This window comes from Neoarius graeffei, chromosome 10, assembly GCF_027579695.1.
Source record: "Neoarius graeffei isolate fNeoGra1 chromosome 10, fNeoGra1.pri, whole genome shotgun sequence".
NCBI classification, from domain to species: domain Eukaryota; kingdom Metazoa; phylum Chordata; class Actinopteri; order Siluriformes; family Ariidae; genus Neoarius; species Neoarius graeffei.
Genome location: NC_083578.1, coordinates 18724576 through 18743919, shown reverse-complemented (window position 1 = coordinate 18743919; position 19344 = coordinate 18724576). Strand labels below are relative to the sequence as shown.

Genomic DNA, 19344 nt, shown 5'->3' with positions numbered 1-19344 from the left:
CCCGAAATACGTTCCTCAGCTTCTTCAACTCTTTCGGTTATTTCTTTCACTCTTTCCAATACTCCATCTATCTTATCTGCAATTCGCTTTTCCATCCCTTTAATTGCATTCATGACATCCGACGTGCTGGGGTTTGTTGCGGAGTTATCACTGGGTTCAGACTCACACTCTTCATCCCCCATCTCCTCGTGTTCAGATTCTGAAAGTCTTTCGGTATCTTTTTCATGTTTCTGCTGTTTTTGAGCAGTTTTTTTCCTCCTCGTCTGTGACATGGCCCAAAATCTGTCAAAATCACCGCTGAAAGTTCGGTTTAGAGTAAAAAATATAATTTTTCAAGGATTTTCTATCAGGAGGGTTGGTGTTACGCAGCCTCTCAGCACCCCGCCATTACCGGAAGTCCCGTTAACGCAAATTCTAATTTGGCCCTGCGAGTCACCCGTAGTTCCTGTTGAGGCTTGTCGCGCGCTGCTTCAATAAGAGTACGTGTGAGTGATGGAGAAAGGCACAGACATATAAACATCCTCGCCGCCATATTGGATGTGGCAAAGTGGAGATTCTTCACCCGTCTCTGGTATAGCGTCTAGACAGTAGCCGAGAATAAAGATGCCTCATTCATGTGCTGCGTTTAACTGTACCAACAGGTTTACCGTCCAAACGAGATCACATGGGATTACCTTTCACAGGTGAGACTGGAAAAATACTTTTCAATACTGTTCCTTCAGTCTTCAGTCTCCCAACTCATCTCCACCGGGGAGGTGTAGAGTTATAAGCGGTGAGAATTAGATAATACAGCGCCACACTATGATGAACGTTTTGAGCGTATGATGAATGTTTTTATTTTTGTTATCTGTTTTTTTCTTCTTTTATGGCAAATACTTCTCTTCAAAAGAAACTAATGAAGAGTAAAATAAAACATTTTTTCATTTTCACAGTGATGTGCACTTTATTTTTCATCCCTTGGTTTTCTCATCTAATATGGAAGTTATGGATGTCAGTGGCTGTGACAAGACGTGTTATGCTCTGCAATAAAAAAAAACAACATTGGTACAAAGCAAGCCCATTCACTTTTTTTATGCTGATAAGAGAATTACAATGGTTTTTCATGTGACAAAAATGTGCGATTAAATTGCGATTAATCGCGAGTTAACTATGACAGTCGCGACATTAATCGCGATTAAATATTTTAATCGCTTGACAGCACTAATAAAAATATTCTAGCATATGAACTATCGACTTGTGTAGCGTCACGTATTTCACGTCAATAAATTGCTGCATTGTCTTGTGATACTGTTTTCAGTAAAACTCTTCCTGCACGTACGGTACATGCATCTACCCCCTTACATGACAGAAACGGTCAACTGGCCAACAAGCTAGTGGACAAATAAAACTGTTTTAATTAGTTTTATATGAAACTGTTGTGAATATTTTCTGTAAAATGTGTTAGTAAATAATCCCATGTTATTTTTTCAAAAGCAAATTAAAATTAAGCACTGGATAAAAACATATCTATCTTATGTATATAAAGATACAAATTTCATTGTCCGGTGGTCAAGTGTTATGTGAGATATATTGTCTTGTATAGGTTCCCTATGGGGCGGCACGGTGGTGTAGTGGTTAGCGCTGTCGCCTCACAGCAAGAAGGTCCTGGGTTCGAGCCCCGGGGCCGGCGAGGGCCTTTCTGTGTGGAGTTTGCATGTTCTCCCCGTGTCCGCGTGGGTTTCCTCCGGGTGCTCCGGTTTCCCCCACAGTCCAAAGACATGCAGGTTAGGTTAACTGGTGACTCTAAATTGACCGTAGGTGTGAATGTGAGTGTGAATGGTTGTCTGTGTCTATGTGTCAGCCCTGTGATGACCTGGCGACTTGTCCAGGGTGTACCCCGCCTTTCGCCCGTAGTCAGCTGGGATAGGCTCCAGCTTGCCTGCGACCCTGTAGAAGGATAAAGCGGCTAGAGATAATGAGATGAGATGAGATGAGATGAGGTTCCCTATGGTGGTACACATACCGTATGTTGTACAGTCAAGCCATCAAAAATCAGGTTTGATGCATACCTCTTAAGTATGGGGTTCCACTTCGCACGTGGGCAGCTCCACTATTACATGGCCCAAATGCTCCCCACAGCATTGCACTACCACCACCAGCCTGAACTGTTGACACAAGGCACGCTGGGGCCGTGACTCAATTCTGGCCCTACCATCTGCATGTCACAGCAGAAATCCAGTTCCATTAGACTAGGCAATATTTTTCTAAATTTCCACTGTAGTTTCAAATCCCTGTTCTTGGCTATTAGGACTGGAACCTGATGTGGTCTGCTGCTGCTGTAGCCCATTCACTACAAGGTTCAACGTTTTGCATGTTCTGAGATACTTTTCTGCTCACCATGGTTATAAAGAGAAGTTATTTAAGTTGCCATAGCCTTAATGTCACCTCAAACCATTCTGGCCATTGTCCTCTCTTACCAGCAAGGCGTGGAAAGTATCAAAACTTAAACTCTCCCAAGCAAAAATGATTCAAAAGTCAAAGAGGTTGCAGAAAAGTTTAGACCTTTATTAAATAAATTAGCAAAGGCCGAGTTCGGTCTGCAGAGTGAACTGGTTCCAAATCTCAAATCATCCATTTTTATAGCATTCCACCAATGCCAGACTTACACGATATGGACCCTTTTCACGTGACGTCACGACAAACGCGGCCGCCATTTTGGACATGTACTACCAGTAGTTTACCACAGCCAACATTGAGGAACGGCAGCAAAGAAAGTGTTTATTTTCAGCAAGACTTCCATCATGCCACTATATTGTTGTGCACCTGGATGTAGTAACCATCAACAAACAAGGCAAGGGTTATCATTTTATCGGATCCCGGTAGATGCTGACCGACGGAGAAGATGGATAGAGGCATACCAACGCTCGTGTAGTGACCACTTTGTTGGAGGTAAGACGAATAAAATTAGCCAGAAAAGGCATTACATTGCTGTTAACATTCCATTCTAGTTTACTGTAATTATGATCTGGCAGCTATTTACACCGGATCCAGTGTAAATAGCTGCCGGAGCCAACGTCCGAGGTTCTGGAGCGCGCTAGCTCGCGGCCGGCCGGAGCGCGCTCCGGCAAGCTCGGACGTTGGCTCCGGCAGCTATTTACACTGGCTCCGGTGTAAATAGCTGCCAGATCATAATTACAGTAAACTAGTAAATACAGTTTTCTGCATCTCGCTCCTTTTTCTTTTATGTTTGTCGCCTTCCTCGCATTCAAACCGATTCGAGCCGAAGTCCACTACATGTCCAAAATGGCGGTCGCGTTTACGAAGGTCACGTGACTGAAAAGGGTCTATAAGGACACATTTCCGCCTCTCTCTTCCAATATCCCCAAAGTGAACCGCACTGTTCTCAATTCAAGCACAGACTTCCCTAATTATTTTTCATATTAAAACAAACCACCTGTGCTAAGTAACAAGTATGTATCCAAACAAGGCTTTGAAGGTCATTCCAATAATATACATCCAAATAAGGCTTGGCTCTGTCCATCCATCCATCCATTATCTGTAGCCGCTTATCCTGTCCTACAGGGTAGCAGGCAAGCTGGAGCCTATCCCAACTGACTGACTATGGGCGAGAGGCGGGGTACACCCTGGACAGGTCATCGCAGGGCTGACACAGGGCTTGGCTCTGGTTTAAGGTTAATTCTACTTCAACACATGCTTCAGGGTTCTATTAACAGTATAAAGCTTTGACCAATCTATTTGTAACATCAACTTCATTAATTCTTTACTGAAACTCAACATGACTGGCTTTGAATCAAAATACAATCATCATAAACCAAATTATTGCTTGTATGATGACATCAAGACGTGTGCATGGTTACATATGTGCGTGGTTACGTTAAGGATATAAAATCGCCACAATTTCTGCCTGGATGTTTTCTTTTTCGCACCATAACTCTCGAGACTGTTGTGTGTGAAAATCCCAGTAGACAAGAAGTTTCTGCAATATTCAAACCTGCCCATACGGCACCAACAACAATGCCACAATCAAGGTAACTCCGATCACACCTTGTTGAGTTTTTAGCTGATGAAGGACGTTTGGAATTTTTTACATGACAACCATGAATACATCAAGAAGACACTCCCATCTCTGTGATTTATTATAGATGTCCTCCTGCAACACTACTGGAAATCTTATCCTGTTCGAATAGTGCTTTCGACAAACTTGCATAAAGCAAAATGACTTGCTTTACCGTGATCTTTTCCTATTTAAAGGAACAGTCCACCGTACTTCCATAATGAAATATGTTCTTCTCTGAATTGAGACGAGCTGATCCGTACCTCTCCGAGCTTTGTGCGACCTCCCAGTCAGTCAGACGCGCTGTCACTCCTGTTAGCAATGTAGCTAGGCTCAGCATGGCCAATGGTATTTTTTGGGGCTGTAGTTAGATGCGACCAAACTCTTCCACGTTCTTCCTGTTTACATAGGTTTATATGACCAGTGATATGAAACAAGTTCAGTTACACAAATTGAAACGTGGCGATTTTCTATGCTATGGAAAGTCCGCACTATAATGACAGGCGTACTAACACCTTCTGTGCGCTTCGACAGCGCATTGACACCTTCACTCCTGCTTTTTTTTCTCTCCCCCGCCCCCCCTAACTTCCGTCAATACAACCAACGTGACCACCAAGACAAGTAGCCTGCACTCCTTGGAACACAGTCTAGTCAGGGGGGCGGGGGAGAGGGGGAAAACAGGAGTGAAGGTATCAATGCGCTGTCGAAGCACGCAGAAGGTGTTAGTATGCCTGTCATTATAGTGCGGACTTTCCATAGCATAGAAAATCGCCACGTTTCAATTTGTGTAACTGAACTTTGTTTCATGTCACTGGTCATATAAACCTATGTAAACAGGAAAAACGTGGAAGAGTTTGGTCGCATCTAACTACAGCCCCAAAAAATACCATTGGCCATACTGAGCCTAGCTACATTGCTAACAGGAGTAACAGCGCGTCTGACTGACTGGGAGGTCGCACAAAGCTCGGAGAGGTACGGATCAGCTCGTCTCAATTCAGAGAAGAACATATTTCATTATGGAAGTACGGTGGACTGTTCCTTTAAGTTAACTGTCCTGGCAACTTTTATTTGAGCTTAAATTTAGTCCTCGGTTGTTATAATCTGTCAGCATGGCCTGAATGTTTCAAACGTGAACAACTGAAACGCTGTTTTCTTATGCTTCTTTTTTGACAATGTTTATTATTATCCTTGTATTCACACTGGCAGTATCGCTCGACTCAATCTCGTGTGTTCCAATGAGGCTGAATTAATCATTTGCACACAATTAGCTCCAGGCTAGAACATGCTAATGTCTATTCTAATCTGCTTCCACCCACATTGGTGCTAATTTGGTAAACCCAGCCTTTCACTTCACATCTGTCCAAAAATGTGTGTGGCTCGCAGATCAGGTAAAATATATGTATGGCTTGTCTGTTGCTGCAGCAGCAGAGCGTATAATGACGTTAGTGTCAGTTGTGCAGTGATGCAGGAGAAACAGTCAATACGCCCATTTTGTGACAAACCTTAGCCACACACTCATATCTCTATTTGTCATGTTGCTCCACCTTGGATAACCGCTCTGTTGATTCATCAATCAAATGCTCTCTTATATTTTGTACTCCGGTATTTATGTCACTCGACTCAGTGTGCTTCATCTTCCTCTTTCCTCTCTCACACAATATTTCTCTGCAGATATTGTCGTTGTTGTTTTTTTCCTGTGATATTTCTGTTCGTCTCTCCTTTTATGGCAGCATTTTAGCTGGTGACACAAACGTTGATGCATTCCAGTGCATGGTATGACAGTTTGCTTAAAGGAGAGAAGCACACGGGAATGCAATTTTATCCAAATGTATGTTGTAACTGCTAATTAGAAAATGTGACTTATACTGTATACGAGGGGCGGCATGGTGGTGTAGTGGTTAGCGCTGTCGCCTCACAGCAAGAAGGTCCGGGTTCGAGCCCCGGGGCCGGCGAGGGCCTTTCTGTACGGAGTGTGCATGTTCTCCCCGTGTCCGCGTGGGTTTCCTCCGGGTGCTCCGGTTTCCCCCACAGTCCAAAGACATGCAGGTTAGGTTAACTGGTGACTCTAAATTGACCGTAGGTGTGAATGTGAGTGTGAATGGTTGTCTGTGTCTATGTGTCAGCCCTGTGATGACCTGGCGACTTGTCCAGGGTGTACCCCGCCTTTCGCCCGTAGTCAGCTGGGATAGGCTCCAGCTTGCCTGCGACCCTGTAGAAGGATAAAGCGGCTAGAGATAATGTGATGTGATGTGATACTGTATACGGGTCCGTCTCAGAAACTGGTCTCTCATTTGGGACATTATGGTCAAAAAATAAATTTTCTAATTTTACTTTTTTTTTTTTGCATTTACCTAACACTCAATGTTTTTTTGTAATGTTTAATAAGAATAAAGATAGTATATCTTGCTTTATCTGGCCTCCACTGTGGAAAATTTTTTTGATTGCAATTCAAATGATTTTATAAAATTGATTTTCATATAAAATAACTCTATCATGAAGAATTAAAGCCCCTCCTTCACAGATGAGTGAAAATATTGAATACATTTCCTCTTTTTGATTGCTTGGGTTAAAAATGCCAAATTATGATGACTGAATTGATTATTCACTTAAATATGAATAATATGATACAGTTTGGGTATTTGATATGGCGAAATAGGACACAGTGGAAGAATCAAGAACACACCGGAAAGATGAGAATAATGGCGCTGGTAAAAGAACAGCGACTGTACCGGCTGAAGGTTGCGCGGGTCTCTGCTGTGGCACGCGAGCAACGGGACATCACTACCGCACCGCATGGAGCGCGAGGCGGGGGCGGGGAAAAATGACTGGCCGTAGATTCTATCCAAAAGTTCGATCTAAATTGACCATGGTTGCAAAATCTCATCTCATCTCATTATCTGTAGCCGCTTTATCCTGGTCTACAGGGTCGCAGGCAAGCTGGAGCCTATCCCAGCTGACTACGGGTGAAAGGCAGGGTACACCCTGGACAAGTCGCCAGGTCATCACAGGGCTGACACATAGACACAGACAACCATTCACACTCACATTCACACCTACGGTCAATTTAGAGTCACCAGTTAACCTAACCTGCATGTCTTTGGACTGTGGGGGAAACCGGAGCACCCGGAGGAAACCCACACGGACACGGGGAGAACATGCAAACTCCACACAGAAAGGCCCTCGCCGGCCACGGGGCTTGAACCCGGACCTTCTTGCTGTGAGGTGACAGCGCTAACCACTACACCACCGTGCCACCCATTCTACACATGAAAATTGTTAATGTGTGTCCTTCCCCACACACAAATAACACGCTACGGTAAAAAATAGACCACAACTCATTTTATAGCTCAGAAATTCATACAAGACCAGCTACCATCGTAACATATTCTGTAAGAAACATATTCTATACCTAACTTTCAGCTTTCGTTTTAAAAAACAAAATCGCAGATTTATAACTCAATTTTTATATGGCGTAGTGATTTTAAGTTCCTACTTTTGGTGAGGTCATGACCTCGACCCTGAGGCTTTCCGTTTAGATCAAAACACACGATCGTATTGGTTTTGGGTCTGCGGAAAATGGAGTTACAACGGTGATCAAATATTTTGCATGATGTTTTATTACGGTTATGATTATTCTGTGAGCGCACCAATCCTTAGGTGTATAAAGTTACAACTTAAAATACAATTAGTGATAACTGTAGACTTTTCAGTGGACTACAACCTTTTTAAGGGAATGCGATGTAGTCAACCATTTATCATGTCCCAGATCAAGCTGCCATTTTTCCACAAATTTGCAGAATTTTTGCCAAATTCTGAAGAGTATTCACATCAAAGATTTACTTTTATCTGTATTATTTCTTTCATCATTTTATTTCAAATTAAAACCAACATCACCATTCAAAACCATATAGTTTATTGACTGAGTACAGTGGTGCTTGAAAGTTTGTGAACCCTTTAGAATTTTCTATATTTCTGCTTAAATATGACCTAAAACATCAGATTTTCACACAAGTCCTAAAAGTAGATAAAGAGAACCCAGTTAAATAAATGAGACAAAAATACTGTACTTGGTCATTTATTTATTGAGGAAAATGATCCAATATTAAATATCTGTGAGTGGCAAAAGTATGTGAACCTCTAGGATTAGCAGTTAATTTGAAGGTGAAATTAGAGTCAGGTGTTTCCAATCAATGGGATGACAATCAGGTGTGAGTGGGCACCCTGTTTTATTTAAAGAACAGGGATCTATCAAAGTCTGATCTTCACAACATGTTTGTGGAAGTGTGTCATGGCACAAACAAAGGAGATTTCTGAGGACCTCAGAAAAAGCGTTGTTGATGCTCATCAGGCTGGAAAAGGTTACAAAACCATCTCTAAAGAGTTTGGACTCCACCAATCCACAGTCAGACAGATTGTGTACAAATGGAGGAAATTCAAGACCACTGTTACCCTCCCCAGGAGTGGTCGACCAACAAAGATCACTCCAAGAGCAAGGCGTGTAATAGTCGGCGAGGTCACACAGGACCCCAAGATAACTTCTAAGCAACTGAAGGCCTCTCTCACATTGGCTAATGTTAATGTTCATGAGTCCACCATCAGGAGAAGACTGAACAACAATGGTGTGCATGGCAGGGTTGCAAGGAGAAAGCCACTGCTCTCCAAAAAGAACATTGCTGCTCGTCTGCAGTTTGCTAAAGATCACATGGACAAGCCAGAAGGCTATTGGAAAAATATTTTGTGGCTGGATGAGACCAAAATAGAACTTTTTGGTTTAAATGAGAAGCGTTATGTTTGGAGAAAGGAAAACACTGCATTCCAGCATAAGAACCTTATCCCATCTGTGAAACATGGTGGTGGTAGTATCATGGTTTGGGCCTGTTTTGCTGCATCTGGGCCAGGACGGCTTGCCATCATCGATGAAACAATGAATTCTGAATTATACCAGCGAATTCTAAAGGAAAATGTCAGGACATCTGTCCATGAACTGAATCTCAAGAGAAGGTGGGTCATGCAGCAAGACAACGACCCTAAGCACACAAGTCGTTCTACCAAAAAATGGTTGAAGAAGAATAAAGTTCATGTTTTGGAATGGCCAAGTCAAAGTCCTGACCTTAATGTAATCGAAATGTTGTGGAAGGACCTGAAGCGAGCAGTTCATGTGAGGAAACCCACCTACATCCCAGACCTGAAGCTGTTCTGTACGGAGGAATGGACTAAAATTCCTCCAACCCGGTGTGCAGGACTGATCAACAGTTACCGGAAACGTTTAGTTGCAGTTACTGCTGCACAAGGGGGTCACACCAGATACTGAAAGCAAAGGTTCACATAGCTTTGCCACTCACTGATATGTAATATTGGATCATTTTCCTCAATAAATAAATGACCAAGTATAATATTTTTGTCTCATTTGTTTAACTGGGTTCTCTTTATCTACTTTTAGGACTTGTGTGAAAATCTGATGATGTTTTAGGTCATATTTATGCAGAAATATAGAAAATTCTAAAGGGTTCACAAAACTTTCAAGCACCACTGTATATTTAGTGGGGTACCCCCACAGTACCCAGTTTCTGAGACAGACCCATATGTGTATGCATATGCAATTGCATTTCCTGGATAAGTGCAAATAAGCATGAATGAGCAGGCGTACAGAAATACCTATTAAAGTGTCTGGTGAGCCTTATGCAATAATAAGAGACTACTTTCGGACATTGGTGACTGGACTATTCAGTGAAACTATGATTTTAGTATTTGTTTTGGGGTTAGGTTTGATTAACCATTTGGCTGCTTTTCTGGTTAAAAAAAAGAAAAGAAAAAAACATATTTACTTTAAGTATATACTACTCAAAAATGCATTCATTGTGGTCAAGTTAGACTTCATGAAAAAATGCACTGTGAACTATTGTCATGCTTCCCTCCCCTTTGCATGACTGTTCTCATAGTGCTGGTGTTTTAGTTTCGGCTGGGTTTTGCTTCGCCCCAGTCCTGTCGTTGGTTTGCTACCCAACTGAGTTCGCCTGTTCTGCGTTTGTCCTTGTCTCTACCCAGCTGTGTCCATGTGTCTTTGCAAAGCCCTTTCACGTACTGACTGATATTAACTCCAAGCCTTGTTCTCTGAGTCTCACTGTACTACCTGGTTTTGACCCTGATCGGTTTCTCATTTTTTATTCTGGATTATCCTTGTTTGACGTTGCTGGGTGCATTCTGACGCCTGATATGGACTGATTAGAACTGCCTTAATAAAGCGCACATAGTACATAAAGCACTATTCAAGGCATGCCTATTTTTACTGATACACCACAGAGACATACAAGTATGCACAGGATTCGTGGAGAGCTAAACAGACAAACAATTGAAATAACCTGAGACTTCAAAAACACTGAACGTGAAAACAAAAGACAGAGCCTTATCACACCAGCAGGGGGCAGTACTTTCACAAACATGGTCAGAGTGGTCGACCCTTTTCAATATTCAAAATGCTTCTAAACATTTTAGCATCTTAGAACTTGAAATGAGTTGCTTTAAGATTTTTCTATCCATCAAAGAAGAAATAGTATTCATAATTTTTGTTTTTGCATTTTCTCCTTGAAGTAAATTAAAAAAAATGACTGTGTAAGGTCACACACATCACATCACATTATCTCTAGCCGCTTTATCCTTCTACAGGGTTGCAGGCAAGCTGGAGTCTATCCCAGCTGACTACGGGCGAAAGGCGGGGTACACCCTGGACAAGTCGCCAGGTCACTGTGTAAGGTGCACAATATAAATAATTTGTACAATTATGTAATGCACAGCCTTTTTTTTTTAATTTCATGCCTGTTCAGTTCTCTGATCCATTTTTTTTTTAAACAAGAAGACAGAGTCATCTATATCCCCCGCCCTATATACCAACTATATACCAAGTTTCAAGATATAATTTGTCACATTTTCCAAGTTGTGCTGCAGGAACAACCCTACCTCTTTACACCGACCTCAGCAGCCCATGACGTAAACCCACCGGACCTTTGGTCCAGGTGAGCTAAAAATGAAAATTTCTCACATTTCTTAGTATCAAAAGGCACATATACATTACTTAATCAAGACATATGCCAACTTTCAAGACCATGCCACTCATAGTTTTCAAGTTCTGCTCCGGAAACAAAACCTACCCCTAAGACTAACCTGAGAGACTAGCTAAGTCTGAAATTGTTTCCATGGAAACATGAAAAATTTAAATTTCTCAAATTTCTTAGTATGACAAGGCACATTTACATCACCTTGTTAACATGTACACCAAGTTACCAATCCGTATTATGAATAGTTTTGGATATATGCTCCGGAAACGAACACTGCTCTTACAAACTAAGTCAAAATCTATTTATGTAAAAATTTGAAAAATACATTTTTTCAAGGGGCGGCACGGTGGTGTAGTGGTTAGCGCTGTTGCCTCACAGCAAGAAGGTCCGGGTTCGAGCCCCGTGGCCGGCGAGGGCCTTTCTGTGCGGAGTTTGCATGTTCTCCCGGTGTCCGCGTGGGTTTCCTCCAGGTGCTCCGGTTTCCCCCACAGTCCAAAGACATGCAGGTTAGGTTAACTGGTGACTCTAAATTGACCGTAGGTGTGAATGTGAGTGTGAATGGTTGTCTGTGTCTATGTGTCAGCCCTGTGATGACCTGGCGACTTGTCCAGGGTGTACCCCGCCTTTCGCCCGTAGTCAGCTGGGATAGGCTCCAGCTCGCCTGCGACCCTGTAGAACAGGATAAAGCAGCTAGAGATAATGAGATGAGATGACTTTGTGGTGTTGTAACTCACATCTCTACACAAAGTCTATAATGTAAGCAGCAATTGTTTTTTTTGACTAGTGTGCAGCGTATCGACTTTCAAAATGAACCTCATTTCCTGCCAAAAAATTACACCAAAAATCATAGCAACTCTGAAGTAAAATACCTTAATACTTCTTTGTTATGGAAGCACTCACCTTTGCCGTTCTCCACATCCTGTGACGCAATCACAAATCCAAATCCCTCTCCTGGCCTCCTCTTCAGCTCCACCTCAAATCCCCGTGGCATAGGCGGCCGGCTCTTCTCTTCTGTCTTCAGTCTGGGATTGAGTGTAGTCCCGCCCTCCTCAGTACTTATCCAATCGCGAGGCTCCAGCGTTAGTGTGACAGGTACAGAGTCTAAGAAACTGGTGCTCTGGACTAATGAAGAGCGCACCAGAGATTGAGGAGGGGGAGTAAGGGACTTCCGTATCAGAGGTGGAGTATCAGTAAGCAGGATCTGAGAGGCAGAGGCAGGGCGTGGCAGGGTGGGGCTGTGTTGACGCCTAAACTTTGGAGAAATGGAAGAATATATGGATCCTATGGAGAGGAAATAAAAAGTACACAAAGTATAATATAAGAAAAACAAATTATGTGAAAATCTGTGGTACTATTTAAAAATAGTGGACAATACAGTACATACAATTTCAAAAATTAGACCAGTAGTCAGCAAATTTATGGGTTAATGTATTAAAGATCTACTTGATATGCCACTTGCCTCCTCTCTGAACTAGCAGAACGACCTCTCCATTTTTGGTGTGTTCTTCCAAAATACGATGGACCTAGAACAATAATCAGCTTTATATTTTCTGTTTATATTGTTACATAATATTATTAGCAATTTCCATTCTCCCTCTTAGTACCTGAATGAAGCTGAGGTTCTGCACATCAGCTCCGTTGATCTTGACAATGGCGTCTCCAGGTTGGAGGCCGTTACACTGCTGCCGGTCCCACACTCTCTTCACCACTGCTGTCCTGCCTCCTTGTCCGCCTGCCATCAGGCTGAACCCTAAACCCTCATCTTGTTTGCACTTTGCCAGGGCGATGGGCACCAGCTCCCTGCCCCCACCATTGCTCACTGCCCCTGGTGATGGGACGCTGCTGCTTGGACTGGCGCTGTTGGCGCTGCTGAAATTGAAGTACGGCCCATCAGAGTGTACGCTGGTGGGAGGAGTGAGCAGGCAGTATTGGCCATTTTGAAAGTGTGAGTATTGTCTCCCTCCACCAGGGGAGGAGGAGACAGAGGCGTGGCCTGATTCTGTTTGGGGGAGGGGCAAACGAGAGAGGGGCGGGCTTGGGGCATAGGAGGAAAGGTCACTGTCAGAGGATTTGGTAGAGTAAAAGCGCAAAGGTGATGGTGGGTAGAGCGAGTTGTTGTTGTGGTTTCGGATAAAGGAGGCTCTAAAAGGAGAGAGGAGAAGGATGGAGATCAACAAAATCTGCAAAGCAGTATGGAAACAATAACTAGGTACAGTTGAGGTCAGAAGTTTACATACAGTGACATGAATGTCATCTTGGATATGAATGTCATGGCAATATTTGGGCTTTCAGTCATTTCTTTGAACTGTTCTTTTTCTGTGGCAGAATGTACAGCATACAGCTTTAATTTAAAAAAAAACACTAGAATTTGGTGCACAAGTTTTAATTTTCTTTGGGTTTTCTGAAATCAACACAGGGTCAAAAATTTACATACAGCACACCTAATATTTGGGTAAAATGTCTCTTCGCAAGATTCACCTTGACCAAACGTTTTTGTTCACCATGAACAAGCTTCTGGCAGAATTCTGGTAGGATTTTTCATGACTCTTCATGGTAGAATTGGTAGAGTTCAATTAAATTTGTTTTTTTTTTCTTGGCATGGACTCGACTTATAAGCACGGTCCATATATTTTCAATAGGGTTGAAGTCAGGACTTGTTTTAAGCTTAATGTTCGCCTGCTTTATCCTCCACAACCAGCTCTGATGCATGTTTGGGTTCATTGTCCTGTTGTAACTCCCAAGTCGTGTTTAAGGTTCAGATGGTTTATGCTGAAGAATTCTGAGGTAGTCCTCCTTCATTATTCCATCCACTTTGTGCAATGAACCAATTCCACTGGCAGCAAAACAGCCCCAGAGCATGATGATCCTACCACCACCACCAGCTGGTACAGTGTCCCTCTGTACATGGTGGTCAATGTGGCCAAACAACTCAATCTTTGTCTCATGTGACCATACAGCTTTTCTCCAGAAGGTTTTTTTCTTTGTCGGTGTGGTTAGCTTCAAACTTCAGTTAAGCTTGAAGGTGTTAATTTTGGAGCAGGGGGTTATTTCTTGGATAGCAGCCTCTTAGTCCATGGTGATCTGAACTGTAGACAGTGATCCATCAGCTTCCATTCATGGCAGGGCTGTGCCATGGTGATTCCCAGGTTGTTCCTGACCATCCAAACCAATTTCCTTTCAGCTGAAGGTGACAGTTTGGGGTTTCTTGAAGCAAAGTGGCTTGGCAAAGTGACTACACCTCACAATAACTTGGATATAGTTGAGCTTAATAGAGATACTCTTATATAACGAAGGACTGTGTATTGGGGTGAAACATGTTGATGTCAAGGGTATGATGGGGGCAGAACATTTCCTTGCACATTAAATTTTCTGGGTGCAATTTCCCTTCGCACTAATTCACCTTATCAAAACGATATTCAGAGTTGATTTCAGAAAACCCAAAGAAAATGAAAACTTGTGCACCAAATTCTAGTGTTTTTTTTTTTTTTTTAAATTAAAGCTGTATGCTGTACATTCTGCCACAGAAAAACTGATCTTGGAATTTGCAGTTGTTTAGAAATGGCTCCAAGAAACATTCTGGAGCTGTGTACATCTGTAATCCTCTTTCTCAGATCTGCACTGAGCTCCTTGGACTTTCCCATTTTACTGTGTGTTGGTCAATCCAATGAGTGCTGTAAACAAACCCTTTTTATGAAGGCGCAGAAAAGCGTCGACCTTGGCAAGATAAGAGACATTTTGGACATTTCAGCACCTCTGAATTAATAATGTAAGTGAGCAGATGTAAATTTTTGACCCTGTATGTATAATTTTGACCCGGTGTTGATTTCAGAAAACCCAAAGAAAATGAAAACTTGTGCACCAAATTCTAGTGTTTTTTTTTAATTAAAGCTGTATGCTGTACATTCTGCCACAGAAAAAGAACAGTTCAAAGAAATTACTGAAAGCCCAAATATTGCCATGACATTCATATCACTGTATGTAAACTTCTGACCACAAGTGTACATGTGGTCAGTTATCGACATTGTGTCTATTGTCCAGAGAAGTCCAAAATTATTAATGCTTTTGCTCTGTATTGAGATCATAGTCTCCTTTATTCAGGAGTAATATTTTTATTCCAGCTTGCTAGAAATAAAAAAAAAAAAAAAGGTGTTCATACTTTTTGTAAGCGTCAGAGTGATAAATGTTACCTGTGTGATCCTATAGCTGAAACCACTTCACTGTCACTCTGGCTGGCCAGATCCGCTCTCTGCAGCTGCCTGATTCTTCTTTGGGAATGTTGCAGCCTCATGATATCACTCTCTCCCTCTCTGGAGTATTGGTAAGAAGACGGCATTCTCGGAGGTGGTGAACAATGTGAAGCATTTCCATTGCCGTCCAGGCTAAACCTGGATGCACTTCTTCCATAGGCTCTAGGGTATGGTCCCTCTGCATTGTACATAAGCCCACTGTGATTGAGAAGTGTCTGTGGTTGTGGGAGCAGGGCCTGGGCTTTGGGCTGGGTGGTGGTTGGAAGAGGTGAAGGTTGTGAAGTAGTCTCCCGAGACAATCTAGGGCTGCCATCAGGGGCATAGAGTATTGGGTAGCCTCTACGGACCACCATGTCCACGCTCTGACCCATAGACACAACCTTCAGCATTTCCACTACTTCTTTATAAGAGTAGCCCAGCACACAGGTGCCGTTAATGTACACCAGAATATCCCCTAAAGAAAGAGACAGAAAATTGTAGTTATTGTGCTATAAAAGTAAATAGGTCATTTAAAAGTAAACATGGGACAGTATAAAATATACCCCAAAAATGATATTTAAAAATACAGACTTCAGCAGTTTACTGTGACTCTGTGTGAACTGGTGAAATAAATTACAGTGGCATTTCCTTCTGCTGATTTCTTAGAGAACAAAACTAAAGCTGTGTCTAAGACTACGTTCAGACTGCACCCTGAAACGACCCATATCCGATTTTTTTGCCCATATGCGACCTGTATCCGATTTGTTATTGACAATCTGAACGACACAGATCCGATTTTTTCACATGCGACCCAGGCCGCTTGGATATGTGGTCCTAATTCCGATGCATATCCGTTATTTTCACATGCGACTGCAGTCTGACCGGACAGGTCGCATTCATGCGACCTACACGTCATCAACAAGAGACAAACGTCACTATTCTGCGTTGGCTAATCCCGCCTCTTTGGTGGAAAACAACAACATTTGTACAGTTTTCAGAATTTAAATAGACTTTTATAGAATTGATCAAGCTAATGGTGGATTTGGTAGGGACCTGGATGTTAAATCATCCTGTATTACAAGATTATAAGATTGTTCTGGAAATTTCCAGTAATTTGACACCTTCGGTCTCATTACTCTGCTGCCCACATTAATCAGATTATTGTGTGAGTTCCGCCGCCGCCACAAAAACCACATCGCCAGGTCTCGCCTCATCTCCATGCTTTACTTGCAAACTTGAAGAGGGCGCTTTTTTTATGTTCACGTATTACGTAGATGTGCTTATTACGTGTCAATTTGCGCATGCGGGACACTTTTGGGTCGTTTTCCGTTCATATTGGAGATCGCATACAAGTCTCATATAATTGGTAATATGAACGGCCTAACAAAAAAATCGGATTTCACAACAAATGGGATATGGGTCGTTTCAGGTTGCAGTCTGAACGTAGTGTAAAAGAGACTTGAAAATGGACAGTAACACAAATCGCTCTGATGTATTTTAATCACAGCTTCTCGCATTTCCTGCCTAATTATTGACAATAACCCCCTGAGACCATTTTTTTTAAAAATCCAAATTCAGGGGTCAGGTCTTATTTTGAAGTGGAATTTTCAAGAGGTTTGTAGGTTATCAAAATGTCATTTCGAAAAAGCAGGCTACTCTCACTACCGTTTTAAAAATACTGTATGAATAATAGTTATAACCTGCATTAAAAAAAAACTCACTATAACAGTATACTATACAACAATAAACCACAGCAACTAAAGGGTTTTTTGGGAAGGTAAAAATTGTGAAATGTCTATTGAAACCTGCCAATTTTACAGACATAAAACCAGCTGCCTAACACAGTAATGCAATTTAACTTAGAAACTTGACATTCAGTTTGAGGATGACATTTAGAAAAATGGGCTCTGGGACCCTGGATTATTGGTCTGTATTCTCCTCAAACATTACAGGAAAAACACTCATCCATCCACCCATTATCTGTAACCGCTTATCCTGTGCAGGGTCGCAGGCAAGCTGGAGCCTATCCCAGCTGACTACGGGTGAAAGGCGGGGTACACCCTGGACAAGTCGCCAGGTCATCACAGGGCTGACACATAGACACAGACAACCATTCACACTCACATTCACACCTACGCTCAATTTAGAGTCACCAGTTAACCTAACCTGCATGTCTTTGGACTGTGGGGGAAACCGGAGGAAACCCACGCGGACACGGGGAGAACATGCAGACTCCACACAGAAAGGCCCTCGCTGGCCACGGGGCTCGAACCCGGACCTTCTTGCTGTGAGGCGACAGCGCTAACCACTACACCACCGTGCCGCCCCATATGCTAATATGTTTTTGTTTACTTTCTCAGAATAAATTGACTTGGATTAAAGCTTAGATTTTGCTCATACAGTATATTCAATTAACCAGTTCTCTCCCATCTTTTCTAAGGGTGCCAATAATTCAGGAATGGGACTGTCCTAGCACTCAAACAAACAGCACTAGCTTATCCAATCTGCGCCAACATTCTACAAGCAGCAGAACATTATTCTTCATATACCTCTGGCTATAACAGTAATTACGTGAATGTAATTATATCCGGCTCATAAAATTATAATTGAAATGTAATGAATTGTCAGTGCTCTGTTGATGGTGTCTACTATACAGCTTGTTGCCTAGTAACCACTAGATTTTAGTCCTTTTTGCACATTTGTTGAAAGTCTGCACTCTCAAATACATTCTAATTTGTTTAAAGTGCATATCCTGGACCAATTTTGTTTTTTTTTTTAATATGAAAGTATGTCCTTTACACACTCATCCAGAAGGGTAATTTTGCACAGGGCCATCTGTCTACAGCAGAAAAAAATAAAATAACAAAACACGTCTGGAAAAATCCCAAGGGAGTCTGGAGCCAGATTCGTGACGTTACCTGCGGAAGCGCCAGCAGGCTGTGAGAGCTTTGCACGGTTTCAGTGCACAGCCTGTGTAGACCAAGCGCTCCCATTTCTCTCTCATTGTCCGGTCTTTTCGGAAACGATGAGTACTAATCCCATCAAGATTGGTGTTGCTACACCCTCTTACGATACATCTGTTAACCATTTTAATAATTACGCGATAACGTTGAAGAAATTTGCAGAAAACCACCAGGTCGTTTTCTCATAAACAAAGCAGCGCTGACGTAGGATTCAGAAGGAGGCGTCCCGCACGCGACGTCACGAAAATCAATGTTTGCCAAGAAATCCAAATGCAAGTTTTTTCAGAGGCGGACCAATTCACCTCAAATTGCTTGATTTCAACTGAATTTTTCTGGTATTGCGCAAGGTAAAAAAAATTGCACAAAATGCAAAAATGTGACAGATATTTGACCAAAGTTTAACCCTTTGATGCAAAACATATGCACACCCCTCCTAATGCACAACATGGGTCAAAAATGACCCGCATTCATTTTCCAGGTTATTTCATGCTGATTGAGTTTTTCTTTGCTCTATCTTTTGAAATCAATTTATTTTATGATTGAATATTCCAAGTATTCTTTAAATATCTTGTTTTTAATTACCACAAATCATTAATTTAAATTTTTCTTTCCTACTTTATGAACAAAAATACTTTTTATATTACTACACATGGGTCATCCAAGTGTGATTTTAAAATTAAATGTCTTAATACTATAATAATAATTTGTTTCAAGTAATTACTTTAGCAGTGAATGGGGCCAGTTATTTATTTATTAACGATGTAGTTAGCTAAGCCAACTACAATAAAATTAGCTAACTAAAGTAGAATATGTCAACAGCTCGGTAGCTAATAGTAATTACTTGTAACTTTCTGACAAGTAATCTACTCACTCTCAAGGGAACCTAAACATAATAAATTTTTTTCTAAGGTAATGTTAGAACAGTTGAAAAACATTACTTGCATGTATTAGATGGGCAAAGGGCGCTGTGCTGAGCTGTGAAATGTCTGACACAAGCACAATTCACAGTTCCCACCAAACGCTGGAGTAAATGCATGCGGGTCGGTTCT

At 41.9% G+C, this 19344-nt stretch overlaps 1 protein-coding gene across 1 annotated transcript in view; it reads right to left on the bottom strand.

Annotated features, from left to right (window-relative positions):
• Nucleotides 1-19344, bottom strand: part of LOC132892913 (membrane-associated guanylate kinase, WW and PDZ domain-containing protein 2) — a 168688-nt gene that overhangs the window by 37478 nt on the left and 111866 nt on the right. Inside the window, 4 exon segments of the mRNA XM_060931435.1 lie at nt 12007-12387; nt 12566-12629; nt 12711-13248; nt 15294-15807. Coding sequence (XP_060787418.1) covers nt 12007-12387; nt 12566-12629; nt 12711-13248; nt 15294-15807 — 1497 coding nt within the window.